The following is a 24,639-nucleotide window of genomic DNA, read 5'->3' as shown; positions in this document are numbered from 1 at the left end:
AGAATGAACACTGTAAAAGGGTATCGCTAAAACATGACTAAAAATCTTTAAACAGTAACTCCTCTGTCACTGGCAAATTACTAACCTTCTGCCCTCGGCATTCAAATAAGTTTGCTCGATTTTTCCGTTTCTTGAAATTTAAAATTCATTTTTTATCAAAGCGCAAGAAAAGTTGATGATAAAAATAGGTAATGAAGGTAAAGCACACTACACTTGGTGCAGGGAAAACAGACTTTCTTAAAAGTCAATGCTTAACTTATTGTTAAAGTGATGATGTAATTCGAAACAAAGTTGCATATGAATTCCAAAGTGCAAGTCAGATGACAGTAACAACTAAGTAAGATACTTACTGTCTAGCCTGGTCCTTATTGCCGTACGTTACATTTACAACTGCAGTCTCCGTGTCAGTGTTCACTAGAAAGGAAAATGCAATGGAAACAAGTTAAGTTCAATGTGCACTCACTTCCCACTACAAATTTGAAAGCAACTTGAGAGTAGAGCTGTACCTTGCTCACAGTTCTCCACTGTTCCATACTGAGCTAACAAACTGTCCAGCACCTATAAGAGGCAAAAGAAATGACAGATTTAAATTTCAAAGCAGACTAACAAAATAAGAGGCCTGTAAAAACACTAAAATTTGTAAAATAGTTGTATGAGAACATAGATCATTCAAGACAGCCACTCCAACAAGGAAGAAATGCTAACTGTTCTGGGAAAAACAAGCATACATTGTTTGTATGCTTTTTCTCCTAACAGAAAATCTACATTTGGAACCTCATTAATGTGAAAATACAGAACATAACTCCAAGAAGTCACACTGAACTGTACCTCCCAAACTTTGAAAATAAACCTCCAAGTTCACCAGTTCTCAAAGTGGGCTAAAGCATAAACAGAAAGAATTAAGAGAAGAGCAAATCTGGGGTGAAACTTTCTCCATGTATTCCAAGAACACATATCTACTTTTGTCACTGTTTGGAGTTGTTGGGTTCTTGCCTCACAACACCCTTAGATAATACATAAAAATGTTGTTTTCTTTCTTAGTGGGGTATTGCCTAAATAGACAAGGTAACCAGAATAACCAGCACACCGAGAGCTGTTTCACAATTATTTTGACAGCTTTCCCATAGATCCATTCCAGAGGAACGACTCATAACAGTATCTTCACCATTATTTTAAAGTCACAACTAATTTTTCCCTCAGCAGAAAGCTAGGGAGAAACAGGTAAATGTGTATGACAAGGAGCAAAAGAAATCTGCATGAAGTACTTTTATCTTGTATAATTTCCTTTATTCTAGTCAAATGGAGGATGGAGAAGGCGGAAGAACACAGACTTCTGGGGAAAATCAAGGTGTCAGAGTATTCCAGTAAAAGCATTAAAACACTCACAGTTGTACTGCTTCTAAAATTCATATGGTATATATTTTATTTTCTTCCTGGTGAGAAATAATGTTGCAGAAAACAGTGACTGTGGCAGTAACTAGCACAGGACACAAGTACATCATTGTGGTGTGCTGAGTCCTAATGTTTTGTATCGGAAATTAAACTGATTCTGGAGAAGCTCATCATTTACACCAAGAAGTGAAAAAGTAAACTTGCAATCTCTTCTCTGACCAAAGTGTCATTCTCCAGCTAGTCTCTAAAGCCAAAATGTCAGTAGGAAAGGGAAGAAACCCCTTCAGGAATGGGAGGAAACAAGGAAGCAAGGACAGATGGAAAACAGTTAACGAAGTTTCTGTGCAGTTTCCCATTCCACTACACTTCCCTTCGCTATATCTAGCAACTGAGTGTGCACAAATCCCCAGCCCTTAAAAATGTAAAATTTAGTCTACGCCCTCACTTGATTAAAAATCCCAGTTTACGATCTATCAATGCACCCTATACTTTGCATGGTATATGTAAGAGACATTTTTAAGATGAGTTTGGGCATATAAACTGCAATTTAAAGACAACTTATATCAGTATAATTTCCACTCTTTACCACCTACTAACATTTAAACTGCACACAGACATTTCAAAGGTAACATTTCAGAACAGATATTTAAAGGCAATGTGGTGCTCACCAAGTTTAAGCAATGCATTACTGCTTCTAACTGCAGAATTTCCCCATCCTTCTTGTAGAGACTCTAGTAAAGTTTTCTTGGCAACTGTTTTGTTTTCATAGACAAGTTGTTAATTGTCCTCTCCTTCTACAAGTAGAGATTAGCCTAGTCTGAGAGAGTCTGTCTTTTCAGTTCCCTGAAAAATAATTTTTCTGCCACTCCTCAGATCTGACAATTGGAAACTAAGTGAATGTTTGCTCTGAAATTCACTACATATTACTGAAGCAGAGATGCTCCAGGGGATTAAAATAAATTAAAAGTCTGTGGAAGATCCTTTTAAGACAATTAAAATGTTGGCACAGATGAGTGGGAGAGTTGTGCGGTCTTGCAGGTCTGCAGCTGTACCTGCACACAAGCCAGGAGAGCCACCACATGCGATTAGAGGAAAGCCTTCTTCCACAGACAGCTTAAGTGATCCATTGAAATCAGGAGGTGAACAGAATCTCAGGTGGGGTCAGGGGTTTAAAACAAGAAAAGCAGAGCAAGTCCCTGGCTTAGAGATCCATTCTGAGAAGCGTAGTTGAAATAGGACACTGAAGAGTTCATTAGTCTGATAAAGCAATGCCTTTGTCCCTACAATATGCCATTTGGCGAAATAAACACTTGAAGAAAAGCACAAAAATCAGTGTTTACAGAGCCATTGTGCTGTCTACTCTCATACAGATCTGAACCATGGGTCATTTACCACCACCACCTGTGTCTCCTAGAACACTTCCATCAACGCTGTCTCCATTCAATCCTAAACATCCACTGGTCAGATTATGTGACCAATACGTCTGTTCTAGAACAGGCAGCAGTCACAAGTATTGAGGCCATGTTACTGAGAACACAGTTGTGCTGGGCAGGGCATGTCTGAAGGATGAAGGACCACCACCTCCCTAAGATCCTGCTCTATGGTGAACTTGCCACCAGCTGCCTCAAGAGAGAAGCCCCGAAGAGAAGATACAAGAACTCCTTGAAACAACATCTCAGCCTTGGACATATTGATCAACATAACTGGTCTACTCTGGCCTCCAATCAGGAGGTCTGGAGACACACCATCTATAACGCTGCTGATGCCTTTGAGAACACACGCAGGATCACTCTTGAGGAGAAAAGACAAAGCAGAAAGAATCATGCCTTGCAGAATATACCATCTAAGGAGTCTTTCTGCTGTGCCTTTTGCAACTGGACATGCCTATCTCGTATTGGCCTTTTTAGCCACCAACGCACTTGTAACAAACGTGGGTAGAGCCCTTCCCAAATCTTCCTTCGCGAGGCCTGGCCATGATGATGATGATGACAATATGCCAACACCCATGTCGTACTACACAGCAAGCGTACTACAACGTGAGCTAAAATCTTTAGTTATTACCACGTTTGAACTGTGCTAACCACCAGCTCATGCCCACTCTGCCCCAAAGTTGCATCACTTCAAAACAACAGAATTTCTTTATCATCCTTAATCATACAGGAAAAGACCAAGTTAGAATGCCAGAAGTTTCATGAGTTTGCTGGATAATAATTGATATTTTGTAAGGTAGTTCTATATTTAAAGTCACCAGCTTCACCAAGAAAAGAAATACTTTAAAGCTGAATTCACACAACTTTTCGAAGATACTACATTCTCTCGAGAACTACTTTCAGCATGTTTCTGATCAGCCATCAGAAACATCTCAATACACTATCCTTGCATCTGCTCCAAGAAGCCTGAGAACTAAAAGGTTCCTTCCCTGTTACTGCTGAGGAGCAGCCCAGGATGGCACATTCAGCATCCCACTCCTCTTCACAAGGAGTTCTCCACTTATGCTATTCCTTAATCCTCTTCTGAGTCATTTCAGTCAGAGACAGTGTCCATCTGGGCTTTAATCCAAGTGATTTGAGTTCCCATGTTCTTAGAAGAGTTGCTTTACCAAACAGATTTATGAAGAGTTTCCTCAAAGGATTGAAGCTTGCTTTAACAGAAATGAGAAACAATCCTCTTCAGTCAAAGACACTTGCTCTCCACAGCACTGTTCTCAGTAGAAACTTGAATTTTCATCACTATCAGCCTCATGCAGCAAGACTTAAAGCATGATAAACACCACAGGGGTGTTTTAATTAGATTGTAGTTAAAATGCACTACTAGGAAAGTTTCTGCAGCAGTTGAGGTATATGTGTCCATGTGTAAGAAGCAAACTTCATGGGTGAGAACACTTTTAACTGAACCAGCTGATCCAGATGGGAAAAGTCACTGCAACTGTATTCAAAGCTAAATCCTCTACGGTAATTTACTTTCAAAACACAGAACTCAATTCCTGCATGTCTTTCTTGCTTCACGTGTATTTACTGCAACAGTTAGTTCCTATACACATCTTTCATTTCTTCATATGTCTCTTTCTCGCTATCTTTTCTCTCTCCCCAAATTTGTCTCCCTAGCCCAAAGCCTCTATTTCTGCTGCAAAACAAACATGTTTTGTTTAAGCTGCTCTTCCGTAACACTCTCCGTGTACAGCCTTGTTGGGCAATCAGAACAAAATTCAAAGCCAAGTTGGTGGTGCAGCAGCAATTCTGATGAGCAGCTGAAAAGTTTATTTGTACAAATATTTAATCTAAGCTAGAAAAAAAAAAAAAGTCTTTCCTTTTCTTCAGCTCTCCTTCTCGCAGTTGTCTAAATTGGGTCTCCTGCTCTTGTTATAGCACAGATGTCTCTCTCACAAAAAGCTGCAGTCTTATACTGTGGACTTTCATTCATCAGGCTCTAAAAGCCAATTCTGACTTCATTATAAACAGCATTACCCTACACCAAGACCCACAAATTGAGGCTGCTTTACATGGAAAAAAGAAAGAAGGAAACATCACTTTTCAGTAAAGCCAAGAGCTTGATGCACACATTAAAATATCCCTGTTCTCATACAAAATTTCACAGATTTAGAAGTAGCACCTCTGAACAAATCAGAGCAGTTGTTTTCTGCACTTTCAGAACAGACTATTTCATACACATCACTTTACAGTGCTATAGGATTTCTGCTGTATGCCATAAGCAAATTAGTCTCAAGATATCAGGTCCGCAAGCACAGTTATCCATATTGTTTCTCTCTCACACACACACTTCGCAACAGGAACTTCACAGTGGTGCTGTAGAACCTGAAGTTATTTTCTCCACTCATGTAGAGCAAATCCATTAGACCACCACCCTTGTTTCCATGACTTTTGTGCCACATTGACTGGGAGTTAAAATTAGTCAACACGACTGAAATCATAAATAGCAGAGGCAAAAAGAGACAGGAGGATTAGGGTCATTCAGTAAAAAAGGACATGGAAATATTTGCCTGCAAAGACTTTGAGTGTACTGTGTGAATTAACAAAAACAAACAAAAAACCAAATCAAACCAAAAAAAGACAGGTATCAGGCAACAATACGAGGAAAGAGTAGTTGTGTGTACACATGGCTATTGATTTAACAGAGGAGAGGTGGGGGTGAAAGAAAACAAAAGAGCCAGGTAAGGAGAGTGTGACTAGGTACAAAGCAATGCTGATATCACTCCAGATATCAAGCCTGGCTGAACCATTAATGCCATCTGCACACTTCAGGTACTGTCTTGGTATATTTGAGTCTAAAAAAAAAAAAAAAAAGCCATAATGCCATTTTCAGTTAATTATATTAATGGAACCCAACTAGTCTGATGTGGCCCCCCCATTGGGCCCTGGTGTACCAGAATTTTCTGTGCAGTGGGAGCAGACCAGGCATTTTGTGCCTTTGAGGTGTGAAATCACCTCAGCAGAGATGCTACTCTTGCAGCCACACAAGCTGCCAATGGCTGACCATGGCAGAACGGCTCTTTAAAGTTCCTTCAGTCTGGCTTAACCTTTTTATGGGTAAAAGTCATATCCCCAACAAGGGGCCCAGCTAGCATGACTTTACAAGGAAAATTAAATACGAATAAGCCCCTAATAAATCCTTGAGGAAGCAATCATTTTTGAAAGGTTTAATTGGGTAACACTGCGTTGCCTGATTGGTGGCTGTGGTGGACAGGTGAGCTTGGTTCCAGGTTGCCCAGCGCACCTCCCAGTCTGGCAGCCTGTCTGGACTACTGCCACCCATCCAGAGCCCAAAAAGAGCAACTTTGCCCATTTTCACCAAAAAGGAGAGTATGTTGGTTCTTTGTAAAGGCAGAGTAGCATTGACATGGAGTATCCAATCCAGCACATGGTCTGCAGGGACACAGTTATTTGTCCAAAACCTTGTGAAGGCATTTGAATAGGCAAAGCCAGTCTGCAATGGCTCAATACATTGCAGCATGTGGTGATGGTGTTTTTCATCCTGTAGGCCCTCCAATACCCAGTTTACTGTCTCATGAAACCATGACCATAGTCTGGAAGAATCAGAAAAATAAGCCTGGAAGCTGCTGGAGTCATTGTTTGCACACACCAGAAAGGCAGCGCCTGAAAACAATAACTCTGGCTTATTTACCACATCCCATACAAACCCTGGAGTGAATTCTTCTCCTGGGAACTTACAGTTATATCCAAATGTTCAAAACTAATAATAAGTTTACCCTATAATACAATTCTGTTTAGGTGGCATTACCAGGGTTTTAAGAATGTAATGCTGAACCACAGAGAACAAAGACAAAATTGTCAAAGGGACTTCTAATTGAGTGACCAATTTGGACACCAAGGGCTTGATTTTCCACAGTGCTCAGCACGTCTGCCTGTTCAAAGGGCGGCTTCAAAGCCACTTTTGGTAGTAAGGAGAACACGGCACTTCTGCAAGACCTCTGGCTCATCACAAGACAAGCTGAAGACAAGGCACACACTTAGCAACTAACAGTGACTTTTGTTTAAGGAGTTAGCACAGCACCGGAGACTAGAACGTGCAGGATTCAGTTTGCCATGGCAACATTCAATTCCCCTAACCAAAAGGGTCTGTCTTCCTGAAAGTCCTCAACTTGCTGCAAAATTAAGAAAGCATGTGGTGAGTAAACTGGGTCACAACTCTTACAAGACTAATCATCTTCACTGCACAGGCTGGACTTGTGACAGCAGAGCCATCCTCTGGCCTAAGCCAATGTCTCTCCCTGCAGTGCAAAGAGCAAACATAGGTCCCTATTTACCTTGCTCTCATTATGGAACATCTGAAATGCTCAATTAAAAAAACTGAGGTAAGTGATGATGTGAACTATCACAATTTTGGTGTTTCAAATTAACCAAAAGATAGACAGCAACTGAAAAGAGGTCTCAAGAGCACCCCATGCAGCCATGACTACAACTATTGTAACTAGCTCCACATACCACATATGTTTGTAAGTATTTCCAGATAGTACTGCTGGACCATTTAAATTTTTATATATATACACATCCACCCACTTCTGTATATAAAATAAAAAAGGTAACAGAAAGAGAGTGGACTAAATGCTTTAAAACTGGTATTCAAGAACAACATTTAAAAGAACCCGCCTTGAATCTGCTAAGTCAAAAATTGTTTGAAGTATAATTTACATGATTTACCAGTGGAAGAAGGTTGGCTTCCAAAAAAAAAAAAAAAAAAATTAAGCAATGCAACAAGAATAAGCAACATGGTAAATCATTAAAGATCAACATCAGTACCAGAACTCCCTCTCCCTTTTTTTATATAACAATTCACACAATCAAAAAATTCACTGAGAGAATATTCTAATGAAACCCTGAAAATAGAAGAAATTGAAAAAGAAATTCTTAGGCTACAAAATTAGCCCAGGTACTGAATGTAGCACACAAAAAGTTCTCCTGTGCTTTCATGTTCCCACATTACACCCTAAACTGGAAACAGTCTCTTTAATGTGTGATAGGGAGGAAAGATTAGTGTGGATTACGCTAAGGAGGTATGTGATGGGGGGGGAAAAAAAACCCCATAGTATCCAGGTAGATAAATAGCATTAAATGGTCTGCAAGGCTAAAAAAAAAGTACTTGAGAAATGTTTAAGAGAAAGGTAAAAAAATGCCACTTATTAGATGCATGGGTGGCCTCCTTCACAAAGAGATTAAAGGGAACAGGATAATTCAGTTTGGAAAGGAGTGAGAGGGAATATGATACAGGTATTATGAAATAACGAATCATGTAGAGATGGCCAAATTGGCAGCTTCTATTCACCCTTCATGTAAATTAAATGAAAACAAGTTTGAAAACACAGAAATAAGTATTTATGCAACATTATCTGAAACACCATTAAGCACTGCACAATATCTGCTACAATACTTCATTAATCTTCCCTCTCTTTACACTAAAGGTGTAACTTCAAGAGCAGTTTCAGATAACATTGGAGTTTATGAACCAGGTTTGCACTAATGCAAGTGCTCCTGATTCAGTCGCCATTTTTATTTCCCGAAAATTAAAAAGCACCGTCACACAGATTGATCCTTAAAGGAGGAACTGCTGTTTTATGCAGCTAATCCCCTTTCCCAGAATCTCTGCATGGACACTGTTGGGGCCCCATCCTCCTCAGGCAGACGGGCTACCAGGACACTTCTGCGGCTCGGCATGAGGAAAGGATCACATGCCGGGCTGGCAGATGGGTGTTGTCAAACGTAGTAGGATGCAGCAGCAACACTAGTGTTCATCTGCCTCCTCTTGCACTGAGGCGGCCAGTTTAAGTGGAAACACTTGTCACTACTTCCACGATCTCATTTGTAGTTTGCCAAAGGGAAGGAAAAAAAAGAGCTATAAAAGCATTACTATCCAGTGAACACCCACTGCCCAACTCTGATTAAACGATAGACTACACAAAAGCAAGGGAGCCAGCAAATTTTTAAAGAATGTTTGGAAAAGACACTGGGATAAAGGATGATTTTTCTGCTTTACTCACAGCACTATACCAAAATACAATTGGTGCCTTATAGGCAGTTTCAACACTTTCCTGTGGAGGCATCAGGCACCGGTCTCCGTCAAGAAGACGACAGCTCAGCCCCACAGTGAGAGCTGCAGTGCCCTGCTCCAGGCAATGAAAACTAGAACAGAAACGGTTACGTTTTTTTCCTTTCCCCTTCAGCCTTTTGGTCCTCTCAGTTTTGCTAACTCCATGTCATTAGAGAAAAAGTGTTCTTTTTAATTGCAAAATTTATTAGGGAAAATTATACTTCTCCCATACGCTTTACTCTCTTCCGTGCGTGTGTGCACAAAAATAGCACTTTTAAAAGGTATTCTGTAGCTATTTAAAAGTCTTGATGCCACTTCATACTGCCCTACAAGGCTAGTGCTAGCCTGATATTTCTAGTTTCAGTATAATAACAGTTTGTTCATTTAAAAAATGCTTTCTGTAAAGCTGGAATGCTGCAATTATAAGAGATATCTGTCAAATTGAAAAAAAAAAATCAATTTTCAGACCATCTTTTGGAATCTATCAACAATTAAAAATTCCAAGAAATCTCTCCACAAGAGCACAGGCATAATTCAAGAAGAGGCCATATGTATGAAAAGGATTCCCTCTGGTACAGGTATGACAGTGCATTACAGAGACAGAGCCAAGTCAGCGCTTGATACCAGGGAATCTTTCCTGGGAAGGTTGTCCCATAATTTAACATAAAGAATTTCCTCTAAGATCTGCTTGTAACTATCCAAAAACGATAGAGGGAATAACAGAGGCAAATCCTGTAAAATGAATATAATTCACAGATTAGGGTAGATAAAGAGGAATTATATTAGAACTCAGATGGAGATCACATCTGAAACATCCCGTCTATTGTGCACAAGATGCAAGATGACAAGCTTTCGGGAAAAAGAATTCTTAACAGTCACTTCATGAATACCTTCAATCTCTTTATAACGAGGAAAAACTATAAAAAGATTGAAGCATTTTTCTGGAGTTATACTTATAAGACTCCCCTTTCCCCTTTTTAAAATGGTCATACATAAGATGCACGCCATGCCTTTGGTTTCACAGCAGTCCTACTAAAGTACGGCACTACTATTGACCAGACACACCAGGTTTGGCCTCTAAACAACAAGGTTCTGAAATACAGGAGACTACTGAAGGGAGGGAATTGTTATCTGCATTTACTGAGGCTTACAGACATGTTTGTTGCATATTCTCATACAAAGCTTTCCTTTGAGCTATCAGTGCATGTCACTTGCCTCATCTCCCTAGTTATCTTGCTGGCATGACAAAACACCTGTACCTGAATGCAGAACCACCAGCAGCAGACTCATAACTCATAGGGCAGCCCAGTTACTTGAGTAGTTGCAACAGCTACACCTGAAATTGCAGAAGTCATCCCCACAACTGGAGAAAGTTTTTTTTTCTTAACCCACCTCTCCTGTTTTATATGGCTATTTCCAGGGAGAGGGAAGGAAAGAGGACAACCTTATCTAGTCCCTGCTGTGGGGACCAGGCAACAAAAGTAGGGGAGGTTGTAGCGGGACTCAAGAACTCAAGCTTGGGATCAAAGACAAGCAAAAGTTACATACACTTTAGGAGTGATCTTGGTAGAACAAGTACCCTGCCTTCAAGCGTTTGAGTCACTTCAGCTGCAGAATTGAACTGAAATAAAGTAAAGGTCTCCACAGTGCTAACATAGAGGTGAGAGCTTTGCAAACAACAACTATGTGCTGTCAAAGCCTTCAGACTGCAAAAACATGAACCTCGGAGCAAAGGGGAAACAGAGGAATTTTGAGTGCAGAAAATGTCTCTAGTAAAACACATTATCTAGCAGCTACCTAACTATTCGGATAGTAATAAAAATGAAAGTATACATATTTTCAACACTCAAAACCAAGTTATTCAAACCTCCCTTAAAAGGATATTACTTTGAAATTCTGTTAAACACAGATTTACTGAGATCTACGAGATTTCCAAGTCTACCTTAAAGAATCCCAGCATTAAGGCCAACTCATGTACTAATCTGAAAGATAAGATTTAAGAGGATGTTTACAAATAGCCACAAACTTCTGAATGCAATTATCTAACATAGAAATTAAGACTGCAAGAGATGCACTATGCTAATACAATTTGACCTATATATGCCCAAACAAAACAATTCAGAGTGTGAATGCTACGTGCTAACTGACAGCTTAGAGACTATAAATTACTTTCAAGAGTCAATTTTGAAGGAGAGTCGAATGACAAGTAAGATGACTGGAACAATTCAAGGAGAATGGTCATAGCTGAATGAGCTAATTACACCTAAAGTGGAAGAGTGATCTGTTTCCATCTACTTGCATTCAGAGCCCTCTACAAAGAGGTAAAAGAGTTTTCTGTTTGCAGCCTTGCAGGATGCATTCAGTCACCAGCAAGTTCTCAACTCCGAAGTTCATTGTTCAGCCTCATCATTAATAAAACTAGAATATGTTTTTCCTTCTTATAAAGGGACAATGAAAGAGATGCAATCACGAAGGAAGAAAGTTTACACCGTTCCACTCACTCTGCAGTAATTATTACTCTGTAGTTGTACAGACCTGAAAACCAAAATACCCTCATACTTCATAAGCATTGGAATTCATAGAGGAAAGGGGGAACACTAAACAACATGGATGATATATGGTTTTGGGTTGTTTGTTTTTCCTTTATTCATCATTTATTCAAAAAGAACTGCTTGCCTAGAACACCATTGTCTGCTATTCCTCAGACTTACTTATGGAAAGCAGAAGAACTCAAATACAGCACAACAGAGGTCTGCTCTATTCTTACTGGCTTCAGTGGCCCTACAGGAAAGTTTAGACTCAAGTCTCTGTCTTCTACTTTGTTCCTAAATTTTAAATTCAACTAATCCTTTCTACTGAACGCACCAGGCTTTAGCAGCTAAAAAAACAGTAGAGCTGTTCTTTGCTAAAGTCATCCGTGTGCCAGCATCTGAGCACTTTCATAACATCAGATGTTAGACTGATACTCCCAGTTTTGAGAAAAACCATCACAAACCTGCTATTTTACAGAAACCTGGACGCTTAATTTGGATGCAAACTCTTTCTTACGCTCTGAATCAGGAACTGCAAGTATTTGAATAAGTGGCTCTAGTCGTGTTTCACTGTTGTTCCATAAGTAGCTGCACAAGCTGTCCTCTGCAAAAAGTACTTTAACTCTCTACAGCAATAGTCCCCTAAACATTAAACAAAACCATCTCTAGTAGTAATAAATTTAGACTAAAGGTGAAGAATACCGCAAAGCATGGAGAAGTTGTATGCCATTTACCAGTTTCACATTTACTGTACAATAAACTATCTTCCCTTGTCAAAATAACTCCCTCTCCTGAAGCTTAAAATTTAAATTTTTTGACATTTAAAAAGCCAGCACTGTTTAAAATAAGGGAAGTGGGAGTGTAAATCCCCAGTATACGCCTGTATGAATGCACACTTCATTCTGATTTTTCACTGATTCATAGCTAAATACTCAGCCCAACAGAAGGGGAGCTAGATTTTTAGGCACAGAGGGAAAGAGTACTTCAGGGCTTTGCTATTGACATGGAAAGAAAGAAGAGGCGGTGTAAGAGGAACTAAGAAATCTTGGTTATTCGCCTGTTGAATATTTAGGGAGCCACAGCTCTTAAATCCCTGCTCATGGCATCTGGATGAGAATGAAACATGCTACTTGGAGCTGAGCATAGCAAGTAGATGCTGAGAGCAGTAGTAGGAGACTGCTAGAGCAGAGGAAAATTTTATTTCCAACCATTAGCGGCACTCACCTCTTGCATTAGATCAGCAGCTGTGTGTAACAAGCAGCAAAAAAAACAGGGTGGCCCAAAGAGCTTGCAGGTGTAGGCAATGGGTGTCTGGGTATCAAAATAAAGAATAGGTGGCCCAAGTGCTGAAGCAAGTGTAACCCAGTTGGGAGGCTGGGGAGATCATGAAGGGACCCAAGGACCCGAGGCCCAGCCATTGCCCGGTCTTCTGGGGATGGAGGTGAAGAGTGAGGCAGGAGTGTTCAGGAGAGATTTCACAGGGAACATGATCTATGCCTTGTAGAAAAGGACATTGATGAAGTCTCCAGCTATCATAGAAGTAATAAGTACTAGAGATGCTTGTAAAATATGAGGAGCATCATAAAAGCTCTCAAAAAAAAAAAAAATCTGAACAAGAGACTTTAGTGATAAGCAGCATCACAATCAGATTAGGGAAAGGAGCAGATAGGAACATCAGCATCCCAGGTCAGTGACCACTCAAAAACAGCTTCTGAGTGCAAGGGAATATAGGATGAACATAAATGAGAGGTGGAGACATGCAGTAGCAGAAGCCTCAGTAGTCAACTAATACACTCCCTTACAACCACATACCATCACACACACCCCCTCCCCAATGCTTGGTTTCAGGGAGATGGAAACAGCTCGGTATGCAGAAACAGTCACATACAAGAGGCCTTGAAGCCAGAAAGCATGAAGCTATACTGATGACATGATTTTCATCAACCAGATACTTGAAAGGGAAAAAATCAAAAGCATGACAGAGACCCTCTAAGAAAGCATGGCAGAGCTGTGCTCAGCATAGAGATGCTCCAAGATGGTCTTCAGATATGAGTCAACTGAATAAAGCTGGGTCTGTTGCACATATTCTACTATAAAGACAGGTTCTTAAGTTATGAATAATGAACACGGGTCACATACAGCACAGCATCCCAGAAGAGATGAGAAATAGTTATAATGCTAAAAAAACCACACAAAACCCCAAACCAGAAACTAGAAAGCAAACTTCCCAATAAGCAATGAGAATGTGTCAGGACCTCTAAATAAAACATGGACACTGAATGTGGAGAACAGGCTTCTGCATCAGCACAGCTCCTGGAAGTACTACAAATGGCACCTCTCTGCTGACTTACTGCTCCAAACTGCAAGGCAGGAGGAGAAGCCGAGGGCAACCCGTTTTTTTTTACTTAAAAAAAGAAAGTGTTCTGCATATCGGGGACCTTCTACCAACATTTAAGGTCTTTTACTTTAAGCAAATCTGAGAGGTTCAGACTAAGAGGCTGCCATATTGTCCCCTCCAGGACATCACAACGTCCCTGGCAGCAGGACTGACAACACTAGAAGAATTGCTGCCAGGTACAGAGGCAAGCTTAGAAACCTGAACACCCTTGGCTAGAATTTCAAGTCTAAACACTCTATACCACCCCAAAAATACATACGAGCATTTGGCCATTCTTCCACATAGCAACAGTAAAATCACTCTTCCCCCTGCTTACTTGAGAGCATGCTTAACTTTCAAACCAGCATAAATAGTAAGCTCAGCTATGGCAGAAAAAAAAATTATGGGATGGGGTAACATGGCTGAGTGTGCTGCAACAGCCTGTGGAAAGCAATACCCCATGAGGTCTGGCAGCAGATCAAGGGCAGTCACTTCAGTTGCTTTTCAGATTATATAGCTTTGTGAAATTATTTTGGTAATATTCAGCCTTCTAAAAACCTCTCTATGGAAAGTGGTCTTTTCCAGTCCCTTATTGTTGAGCTCTTACCCACCAGTGCACAATGCACTACTGTAGTTGTGCTGGCTACCATGCCAGCAGCACAGTAGTGGTACATACTGCCGAACCAATGAGACCAGCCCAGAACATGAGGAATGTCTCCCTTTCCAGCCTCCTCTTTAATTTTAGTGCTCACGCAGCTCTGCTGCCAGAGCAGGCCATGCCAGGCCAATATTTGATTTGTAAACAGACACTCCAACATGCTCATCTTAGCTGCAGGCTCCAAGTTATCTGCTGCTATTCCCAACTAGCATGCAGGAAGATTTCTGCGTGTAACCTTATCTGCAATGGTGTGCTTTCACAAGAAAGAGGCAGACGATTAAATATATTTTGGTTATTATACTGGTTTTTCCTCAAAGAAGGCAAGGGGAGGGAACCCAACCCAGACTTTTCCTTTGTCACCCTCCAGCCTGGGTTCTGGGGTGTTCAGGAACAAAAGCGCAATCAAGGCAGAAACACTTTGCCTCTGCACACTAAAACATGCACAGGGTGTGTCCTCTTTATGTTTAATAAAGGCTCTTGTGATTTCCACTATGATAAAGGAATCACCTCAGGGTTAACGCTCTGAAAATATGAATAGAAGGTGACCAGGAAACATACAAGTTTCATTCCTTGCATTGTCTCCCACCGGTACAATGCAGGGCGCACCTTAACCTCTATCAGCAGTGGCTATCACAGAGCAGCTCCTGCAGTGTACACCAGGAACTATCATAGATGAACTTAACATTTAAAAATTACCTTGGACCCACCTTTTTCTGGCAGCTAGATAGATACAGAGTTTCAGATACCCACTTTCAGTCAACTGGAGTCTTCTGAGGTTAAACTTACAAAAGTGTTCATTTTATGTTCCTTTCTGCATGCTCAGAGACAGACAAGACAAATTTCACTTTCAATTTGCCTGGATTTTTTTTTCTTGACCCTTTCAGAAGAATCATCACAAGAATGGACATCCATAGAGATGTCAGCAACTTCTTTCCAGATGAGAAAGAGACCATGCCTTCTGGACAGATGGACCAACTGGCTCCACTCTCATCCATCATTCCCTTGAAGTCACCTCAGTGCTAACTTGTAGTGTTTGCTTTTTCTTCTGTGAGTTTTGCTTAAAACTCAAGGACACAAGTTTTCCTTCAGTACAGGAAGAGTAGGGGATCATATATGAACAGATCTAATATGAGATAACCAAGCAGTAACAAGAAGCTCAGAAGGTAGCATTGGACTTTCTGAGGGGAATCAGAAATCATTCATTCCTCTGCTCTTCCACTCCACCCCTACCTTTTTTCTTTTTCTTTTTTTTTAAGCAGAAAAGCAAAAGTTACCTCAATAAGTTCTTTTTTCCCCAATATCTCACCAGAGAAGAAATGTGCACATGCCACTAATAGAGAACCCTAGTCTCTGAAGAATGATGCCTGTATAAGATTATGTTCCTCACTGTTTGGGCCTTGTTAAAACTCCCATTTAAAATCTTCAGTGCTTATGGTATTTTTATACCTTTAGACAAGAAATCAGGAAATAATAACTCAAGAAATCTCCATCCAAATTCTGGGAAAAGGAAGCCTGATTTATCTGCACTCTGACTGCCTCTGTGACTACATGCTACATAAATAATCAGTCATTAATTTTTTAAAAAGCCAACAAATAAGCATTACCCACTTCCTCTCATCTGTTTCTTGTTACAGTGTAGGTATCAATGCCTTCAGCTGGCTTTTCATCACAGGGGAAATGCTAAAGGTAGGCTTTAACAAGAAGAATATGAAGACAGTGAAGATATTTGTCATATTAATCATGTTAGCATGTTCTCCTAGAAACCTCTTACAAAAACATTCAGACTGGTTTTCTGCAGTTGACAGACGTAAGTCTTAGAAAATCCATCCTCAGGATAATTTAAAGAATTTGTTCACAGAAGTGGTCCAGCCCCCCATTTCTCTCTGCGCTCCTGCACAGGTCTTCACTACCACTGCTACAGATGTGGATTACAGCTGCTTGTGCTTGAATACATGCAGCTGACTATATACTTTTTCTCGGAGTTTAAATAGCTTCCTTCCACTGTGTACAAATGCATATCTACACACACAACATAGTATACATATTCATTCATATCCCTCCCACTTGCAGGATAGCAGGACTCAGCATGGAAGAGCAAGCTGATAAGAGAAGCCGCTTCAGGTGTCAAAGTATAGGTTGTGGGATGTGTACACAGCACACACACACCTCAAAGAGCCCTGCACAGCAGCAGCATAAGATGAATAATGGTCACTTCACTCACAATTGGTTCATTTAGAAAGTGACATCCCAAAGTCAGGTAGGACACATGGAATATTGTTTACTGAATTCAGCATCTTGTCATAGCATTATGTGTTTATTAGGATAAATTCAGTTCAAGCTGACTTTCTGAAGGTATTCAAAACTAAATACTCCTCAGGCAAAACAGAAAAATACATGACTAGATCTCGCATCAAAAGCTGAGAGCAAGTCTACCAGTAACAGTTTTAAAACATGACAAACACCAAAAATGACTAATTTAGAAAAAGGTGTACAGTAGCCCCATGCACTGGCAGGCTTCTTGTGCATCTTACTGTGAGAAAGAAACCCTGAACTCTGAGCCCTGAACCCTGTACACGTACAGACCCTGTACATATGTTTCCTTATCTTAATATTGAGGCTTCTGTGGTGTTTTCCCCACGCAGACAAATGGAGACGTTGTCCTTCAAAGCGGACAATGTCAATACGGACACACTGAACATTACATGCAGAGGTTATTGACTTAAAGTTCAAGTGCTTTCAGTGACCTTCTGTATCTGCTGAAATTCAGTCAATTCAACCACCACTGTTCATGCCACAGTAGAACTGCAGCTGCAGTCTACAACCTGCCTCATGACAGCACAGCTACCTGGTGTCAAAACCAAGACTGGTCTGATGAATCAGATCCTTGACTGAAGTTGGCTTTAACTTTTGGTGTGGCCCCCAAATTCCAAAAACAGCTATATGAAACACCATTACTAGCGCTATTAAAGGTCTAAACAAGTCATTTTATCCAGCATAAGGTACAATCAGCTACACCTCAGCAATTTCAAGCCAGTGTTTGAGTCTGTATCACTGGAGTACAGATGACTTTTAGACACTCACCGCTACAGACACCCTTCCCATATCACCATAGACTTCATACTTATTAAAACGCCTACCATTTCACAGCAGATAATAAAAGATTTGATGCACTTGAAGACTTTCATCTTTACAGAGGGCAGTGAAAATACTTAATGACCTTAGGTCTTCCTTGGAGGTCAGGTTTTACTTGTCCTGCTGGAGATGCCTTCAAATTGGTCCACATACTTTTTACAATGGTACACAAAGAGCAAACCCAGAGCTCCAGAGGGACTTGGCTAAAGAGACTAATGTGACAGAAGTAGCTGAGAAAAGGATGTTCACCTCAAAGAAGATGGTAGTATGAAGTAAGGGGAAATACCTACAGCCATTCCACTCAGCACTGGGAAAATATCATCTGTTAAAACTCTTGTCTCTACAAATCAGTAGCTGGTTTAGGGTAAGCCTACATTCATCAAATCATTGAATAAATTTCACTTTTAAATCATCCAAGATACTTCAGAAAGTGAATGTTTAGACTCTGCACTTCATCATTCTCTATTGCTTTAGAAACAGTACCAAGGTGTTTGCAAGCTCCTTAGTTTCATTCTCAGTTTGAGCCAACTGTGAAAAGCAAGTTATGCAGCATTAAAAGACAGAAATGGGGTTGTAAAGCAAAACATGATTCGTTAATATAAATCTGTACATGAGTGCATGAGCACAAAACATCAGCATCCATCTATTATACAGTTCACATACCAGGAGAGCAAACATGTACATCTATGAAAACATACACTTAAAATACAAAACATGTAAGAAAACAAGCAATATTACAAGAACATACCTTTTCTCTCATTTATTTTTTCCAAATCTACTTCCTATTGTGCTCTTAAATGGAAATGAAGAGCATTGTAGAAGTAGTATCACGTAGGTGTGCAGTGGTTTGAAGAAAAAGGGAAAACAAAGCTCTAGACCAGGTGAATGCTAAGGTTACAATAGAGCTGACCACAGCTGTTAAGTAGTAAAGGACAGAGAAGGTTTGGGTTACCAGTTTGTAGGTTGAAGGGGTTTTGCACTTAATTTTTTGCCCCCCCCCCCTCTTTTTTTTTTAAGATTCTATAAAATGGCAATGAGGATTGACCACAAAAAGCTTAGCACTCGGAGTACTGCAGAACAGGAAGTGTCAACACCTTTACCACTTGTGCCATGAACACAACAGGCAACAACCTGAGTTTGTAACAGAGGTGTACCAAGATACAACAGCACAAACTAAAAAAACCATCAACGCTTAACAATAATCAGCTTTGAAAAAATAAAATTATTATTAAATTTGCTTTAAAAGTTTAAGGCAATCTTGTAATCCCAGCTTTAAAGCTATAAAAAGCTTTAATTGCAACATGCAAGTACATATCACCAGCACATGACCTGCAAGAAGAGTTATGAGAATACCAGGCAGGAAACTATCTGTATGTCTGTCCTTCATCTGTTACACCAGGAGGAAAGAGCAGACAGTCACTCTAAACCTTTCAATTAAACATTCATTTTCTAACCATTAGAGAGAAGACAAATGGTTCAAGTTCTGGAGTTACCAACTGCAAGCTTAACTAGAACCATAATTACAAAATTCCAAGTGGTAAATTATGCATGGAGAGGTTGAAATATTCTGTTTTCTCATGTAAAATACAATCACCTCTTCACACTGTCCAATAATAATAAAACTGAATAAATGTTCCACTGTGTATACCTCTAAATTATCCCATGACAAGTATAAGTTGTGCTGTAACAGTGGTTACAAACCACCAATCAGATCAAAAAAAGTGCATAGTTTTCCAACTTGGATGCAAAAAACTTAGATTTCTTAATCCAGAACAAGTCAGCAGAAAAGCTCAGCACCCCTACCATTCTCAGCAGAGACAGTATCCAGATCCTCAAAAGGGGTCCAATCTTACTTATTTGGCTTTAGGAAACAATCCTTCAGAGCAGGTATACTGGGATTTATTTTTTTCACCTGTCAGCTGCTAGATAAAGAAAGCTGCACAGTTCTCTACTAGGCATCACCAAGAAGAATCGCATCTGTGCAACCTTTAAATATGCAGGCAACTATACGAACAGCACTTGCGCACTGCTCCAAGTCTAATAATGAACACGCAGTTGTAAATCTGGTATGAACCAGACCACGTGAGGATATGGCCATCTGTACAACGACTGCAACGCACGTTACTGGTGAAGCGCGTGGTGTTCTTCCCTCATTAAAAACACCAGCACAAAACCATATATGTGAAGCACATGCCTGTTTACAACAATAATTCCCCCAGAAAAGCTCAGAAGACCGCAAAGCTGGCGACAAGATAGAGCAGTTCAGCCTCGTGCAGCTGTGTGAAGTGTCATGAGAATGAGCTCATGCCCTGCAACGCTTGTCCGTGCCGAGGAGGCTGCGCTCGCAGCACACACGAGCAAAACCAGACCCCAAGGCTTCTCACTCAGGAACACCTGGTACTGGTTGTGGCAGGCAGAGCTTCATTTTGACCACACACCTCAGAGCAAAGTGGGCACATGAGAAGCAAGAATGTATGCCTTGCAATCAAGAGAGAGGAGAGAGAAAGTCTGAGGCGGGAGTCAGACATGTGCCTGCAGCTTCACCAGCAGCAGCCCATGTTCTCCTGCACCACGGTTTCATGCTGCAGCTCCAGCCAAGCTGGGGGGTCCCAATGCCAAGAGCCATGGTAGTCGGTGACATTGGGTCAAGAGACTGGCTGGCACCAAATCTCACCGAGTGAGCCCAGCTGCTGCTTACAAAGCAGCTGTACAGCCACCCCAGCAAGGGTGTCAACCTGTTGGGTCCCAACAGAAGACCCTTCACTCAGAGATGGTTTTTTTTTTTAAAGCTGTGTTTCTTCTCCTTTTACATTGTTGCTTATAAACTATGAAAGACTGCAGTGAATTATATATTTTCATGTATCATGAGTCACGTTTTCTTTGTCCCAGCTATACGACATTTCTGCATCTGATTCAAAAATGCAGGGGCATGCATTTCTCTCATACAACAAGGTTTTCAGAATTATTCATGATTTAGAAATGCACAGCTTAATTTGTACTGCTTTATAGTCTGGTCCCCATCTTTTAATGCTGTGTAACTTGTACTTTATAGTGGCTCAAGCTGGGAAAGAAACTAATTGCAGCTTGCGAACTCGTCAGTTCTGCTTCTAAAGCAATAGAGAGTGATGAAGTACAGAGACTAAACATTAATTTTCTCAAGGATCTCCTATTATTTTAAAGTGAAATTCACTCAAAAGTTTGATGGATATAAGTGTCAAGGAATTCCGTGCAACACTAATGGTTGGTATAAGGCAGGATACAGTGCAATCCCTGAGAGCAATTCTATTCGGGCAATCCTTTTGGCACAAGTCAGATTATATTTGCAGAGACAAGACTCCCTGCAAATGCTGTTTCCCAGCACTGAACCTGCAACAGCTCTTCCCTCTACCTACTGGGTCTTTCCCCATAGCCCTGGTTGCTCTCAATGTGCCACCACTTGAAGAAACATGTGGACTGCTTTAAAGCAATCTGCAGTACAAGAGCCCTCCAAAGCCCACAAAACATGACCTCCAAGAAACAAGTAAAAGACAATTAAAACAACTAAAAGACCAGTGACAAGAGAAAAGCCTGAGGGAAGTCTTGAGCCTGTGGATATACATGTGGGAATGGTGAGAGAGGAGGCACATGGAATTTCTCCATCTCGAGCAGTGGATCTGCTGAGCTATAAGCAGGCTACAACCACACCAAGGAAACAGGAGGTTGAACAGCAGGGCAACGTGAGAAGGCCGTGAGATTCACCACTGCTCTCCCACCGGCAACAACAGCACCAACCTAGCAAAACAAGGCCCTGCCAAAATCAGAGCTTGCTCCCATCTCCCACACTTTCACAGGCATTCCCTGGCCCATGCGCGCTGCTTGCTCAGTCTATCCCGCTCCCCACCCACCGTGTTTCCACTGCCACAAAGTTTTCAGGGCTGCCAGATTGACGTGTTTCCTCTCCCTGGGCCGGGGGGTGAACACGGAGTCCACACAGCGACCACCCCCCAGTACTCTCCCCTGCCCAAAGCCTGCCTTCGTCTGTGCCATCCTCACACCGCTGCCACACCACATGTCAGGCACGCTGGGGGCTTGATCTGGGGAAAAAAACACCCATTTCTTGTGGGCAGCAGAGATAAAGCCACACAGACTATTGTATGCACTTACCATAAAGGTAAAGCAGGGGGCAAAGGAAGCAAGGAAGGAAGGAAGCTACATTAAGCTTACGGTTAGTTAAAATAAATCTCTCTTCCCCTCCCCTTCCCCCAGGCCTCACATACCCAGCTCCAAACATCCCCCTTCCTACTCCCAGCACAGACAGTTGCCTCCTAGGTTCAGGCTCCAATGTAGGCTTTGTGTTTCAACCAGTCCCAGACTCTGCTAAGGAGCTGCTTCCTGCACAACCAGGGGAAACACCACATGGTACCACAGCACAGCACATGGGTCCAAGGCACAAGTTTTGGGGAATACATCTAAGGGAGGTATGGCAACCTTCACATTGTGCACAGTGTCACACTGATAAAACACGGTGTGAAATGCTTTAAGGAGCTTAACTAGTTCAGCTTTTTTGGAAGAAAGGTGTGACAAAAGCACAGTCATAAAAACAGACCAGCTTTGGCTAATATAACTGATTATTCTTCTAACAAAGTCTCAGCCACGTCTGAAGTAGTTTCAATAATGGTGACGACAACAACCAGCACAAGAGAGTGATGTGACTTCACAAATGAAATAAGTGCTTAAAATACTCAGAAAAGCAAATACCAAAGAAAGAGCACAGATGCCTTAAAAAGACTGAAACCTACCTCTGCTCTCTTCCACTGAGATTATAAAAAGTTACTGAGAGCATTACAAATAGATAAGCTGCCTTTGTTCATATACAGAAAAAATAAATTTGAAAGCTCTAAATATTAGGGTAGAACACAAAAAATCCCACTCCAGAACATCTGAGTGAAAACGTGCCCATTCAAACACTTGCTTAAATATGGGAGTCACTTTTTAGACAAGTAGGAAGCCTGCGAGTTTGTAGCGATGTCAAACTGCCCTATTTTTAGCATTATGTGTCAAGGGCACATGCTTAGAAAGCACTTTCACTACTTCAGCAGTTTACAGGAAAAACAAGGTAGACAAGCACTTGCTTATTTACAGACAGATGAGCCCAAATCTTGTGTGTGAATAATCACATGGGACTGCTTCGGTTTTACCAGGTGACTCACTGGGGCAGCATCAGGGCTCCTGACACAGTCCCTGAGCTCGATGCTATTGGGAGGAAATGGCTGCATAGCAATCAAAATCCTGAAGAGGGGCTAAGCAGTAAACTGAAAGCAAATGGACTACATTAATTTCTTTCAAGTTAAAAGTAAATATTTCAGATAGGCAAGAATGATAAAGGGTCTGTAAAAAATAAAAAATAAAAAAAATCAACTGTTATCAAAGGCGTTGCATTCCCCAGTGGTTTTCTATTTTAGGTTCTACATATGACTAATTTTCAAACTTTTCAGTACCTCTAGCATCAGCTGTTCAAAAAAAACCACAGAAAAATCTTTCATCTGTGGATGAAAGCCTGTTCAGTCATCTAAAGGAAGCAAGAAGCCTTATCATTTTTGGCCACCATTTCTAATGTTATTCAGTACTCCCAAAATTAGACCACAGAGCATAATACTGTAAAGTCACACATTATCTGGTAGCTCTCATTCATTAATAAAAATAGTTATCAGACATCCAAGGTATTAGCAATACATATAACATTTGACCCTCTGCTTTCAATTAATACCTATATACCTGCAACCATCTTAAGCCACTCTCACAGGCAAGTCTGCTGCATTTTTCACTAGCAAGTGTCCTTTATTTGAAATATCATCTAAATAGTTTCAAGCAAATCCCTTACTGTGAGGCACTGGCAGACTCACAAAGTACTCTTACACTTAGTTAATAAGCTATGCAGTGAGGAAGACAACAGGGACTAGAAAATGCACAGTTCCAGAAAACTGAACATAAATTCCTTCTTCCCCCACTCTAGTGGCACAGGGGTGCCACAGGAGCTGTACTTAGGCCATCTACAAGCAATTAAAAAAAAAAAAAAATCTTTGGCCAGCAGCAAGGTCAGATCACCAAACTCTCACCAGTTGAATCAGATGAATCATGTAAATGAACAGAACAACTATGAAGCACTGAGCTACCTGAAACATGGCAATAAACACAACAATAAAATAAGATTTTAACAAGACAAAGGTATAAGCCAGACAGCAGCATTCTGCCTAAGGTTACAAAAGTGTTTCCGTACACAAAAGTTGTTTTGTTATTTAAAGTTATGTCTGTGCCTATCCCACCATAAAACCTTACAATTTAGTAAGTGTGTGATTCACAGCATCCTCAACATGTTTGCAAGGAACAGAAATGCCAGAGCAGGTACTAATTAATAGCCCATGGTATGCTCTGCTCATTCTGAACACAGAGATCAAGATTAGCTGCCACATGCTCTCCAGAGCTCTAATGGAAGAAGTCTTTCAGCTGTTGAAGACTGAAGTCAGAAGACAGAAGTTTCAAGAAAAAAAAAAAAACCCTAAGTTGCTTTACATGAATTTTCTATTTGCACAGAAAATCTTCAACTGCATCAACTTAATAATCTGTTTTCACTAGTATGACATATTACCTTAAGTTCTGTTTTAGGAAACTTTACACAGGATATTTAAGAGTATCTTTAGTATTTTCTTTTTAAACTCCAGTGGATAATGAAACATTTAAGTGTTGTGTGCTGATCAGCATGGTCCCCAGACTACAGATACAGCAACTACCTGTGACAACTAAATCCAGTGTTATACACACAGAGTTCAGGAAAGAAGACAAAGTCAACCAGCAAACAGGCTGGAAGGCAAGAGTGGATGGTACAAGATGTGGACAGACAATGGCAGTGTTGCTTTAAAGCTTCATATGGCATTGGCTGCTGTGACTGGTCTGCATGCTGCGCTGTTCTTAGGGCAGTAAATAGGGACAGCACAGTGTGTAAAATTACTGTT

At 40.8% G+C, this 24,639-nt stretch overlaps 1 protein-coding gene across 1 annotated transcript in view; it reads right to left on the bottom strand.

The window, feature by feature from the left end:
• Positions 1-24,639, bottom strand: part of IGF2BP3 (insulin like growth factor 2 mRNA binding protein 3) — a 114,871-nt gene that overhangs the window by 42,654 nt on the left and 47,578 nt on the right. Inside the window, exons 5-6 of the mRNA XM_051786068.1 lie at positions 507-558; positions 351-414 (exon numbers count right to left, since the gene is read on the bottom strand). Coding sequence (XP_051642028.1) covers positions 351-414; positions 507-558 — 116 coding nt within the window. The remainder of the gene's footprint in view (positions 1-350; positions 415-506; positions 559-24,639) is intronic.

The sequence above is a fragment of the Manacus candei genome, unplaced genomic scaffold, assembly GCF_025592945.1.
Source record: "Manacus candei isolate 608988 ecotype Guabito, Panama unplaced genomic scaffold, ASM2559294v1 h1tg000021l, whole genome shotgun sequence".
In the NCBI taxonomy this organism is placed as follows: Eukaryota; Metazoa; Chordata; class Aves; order Passeriformes; family Pipridae; genus Manacus; species Manacus candei.
This window is presented reverse-complemented; position numbering and strand designations above follow the sequence as displayed.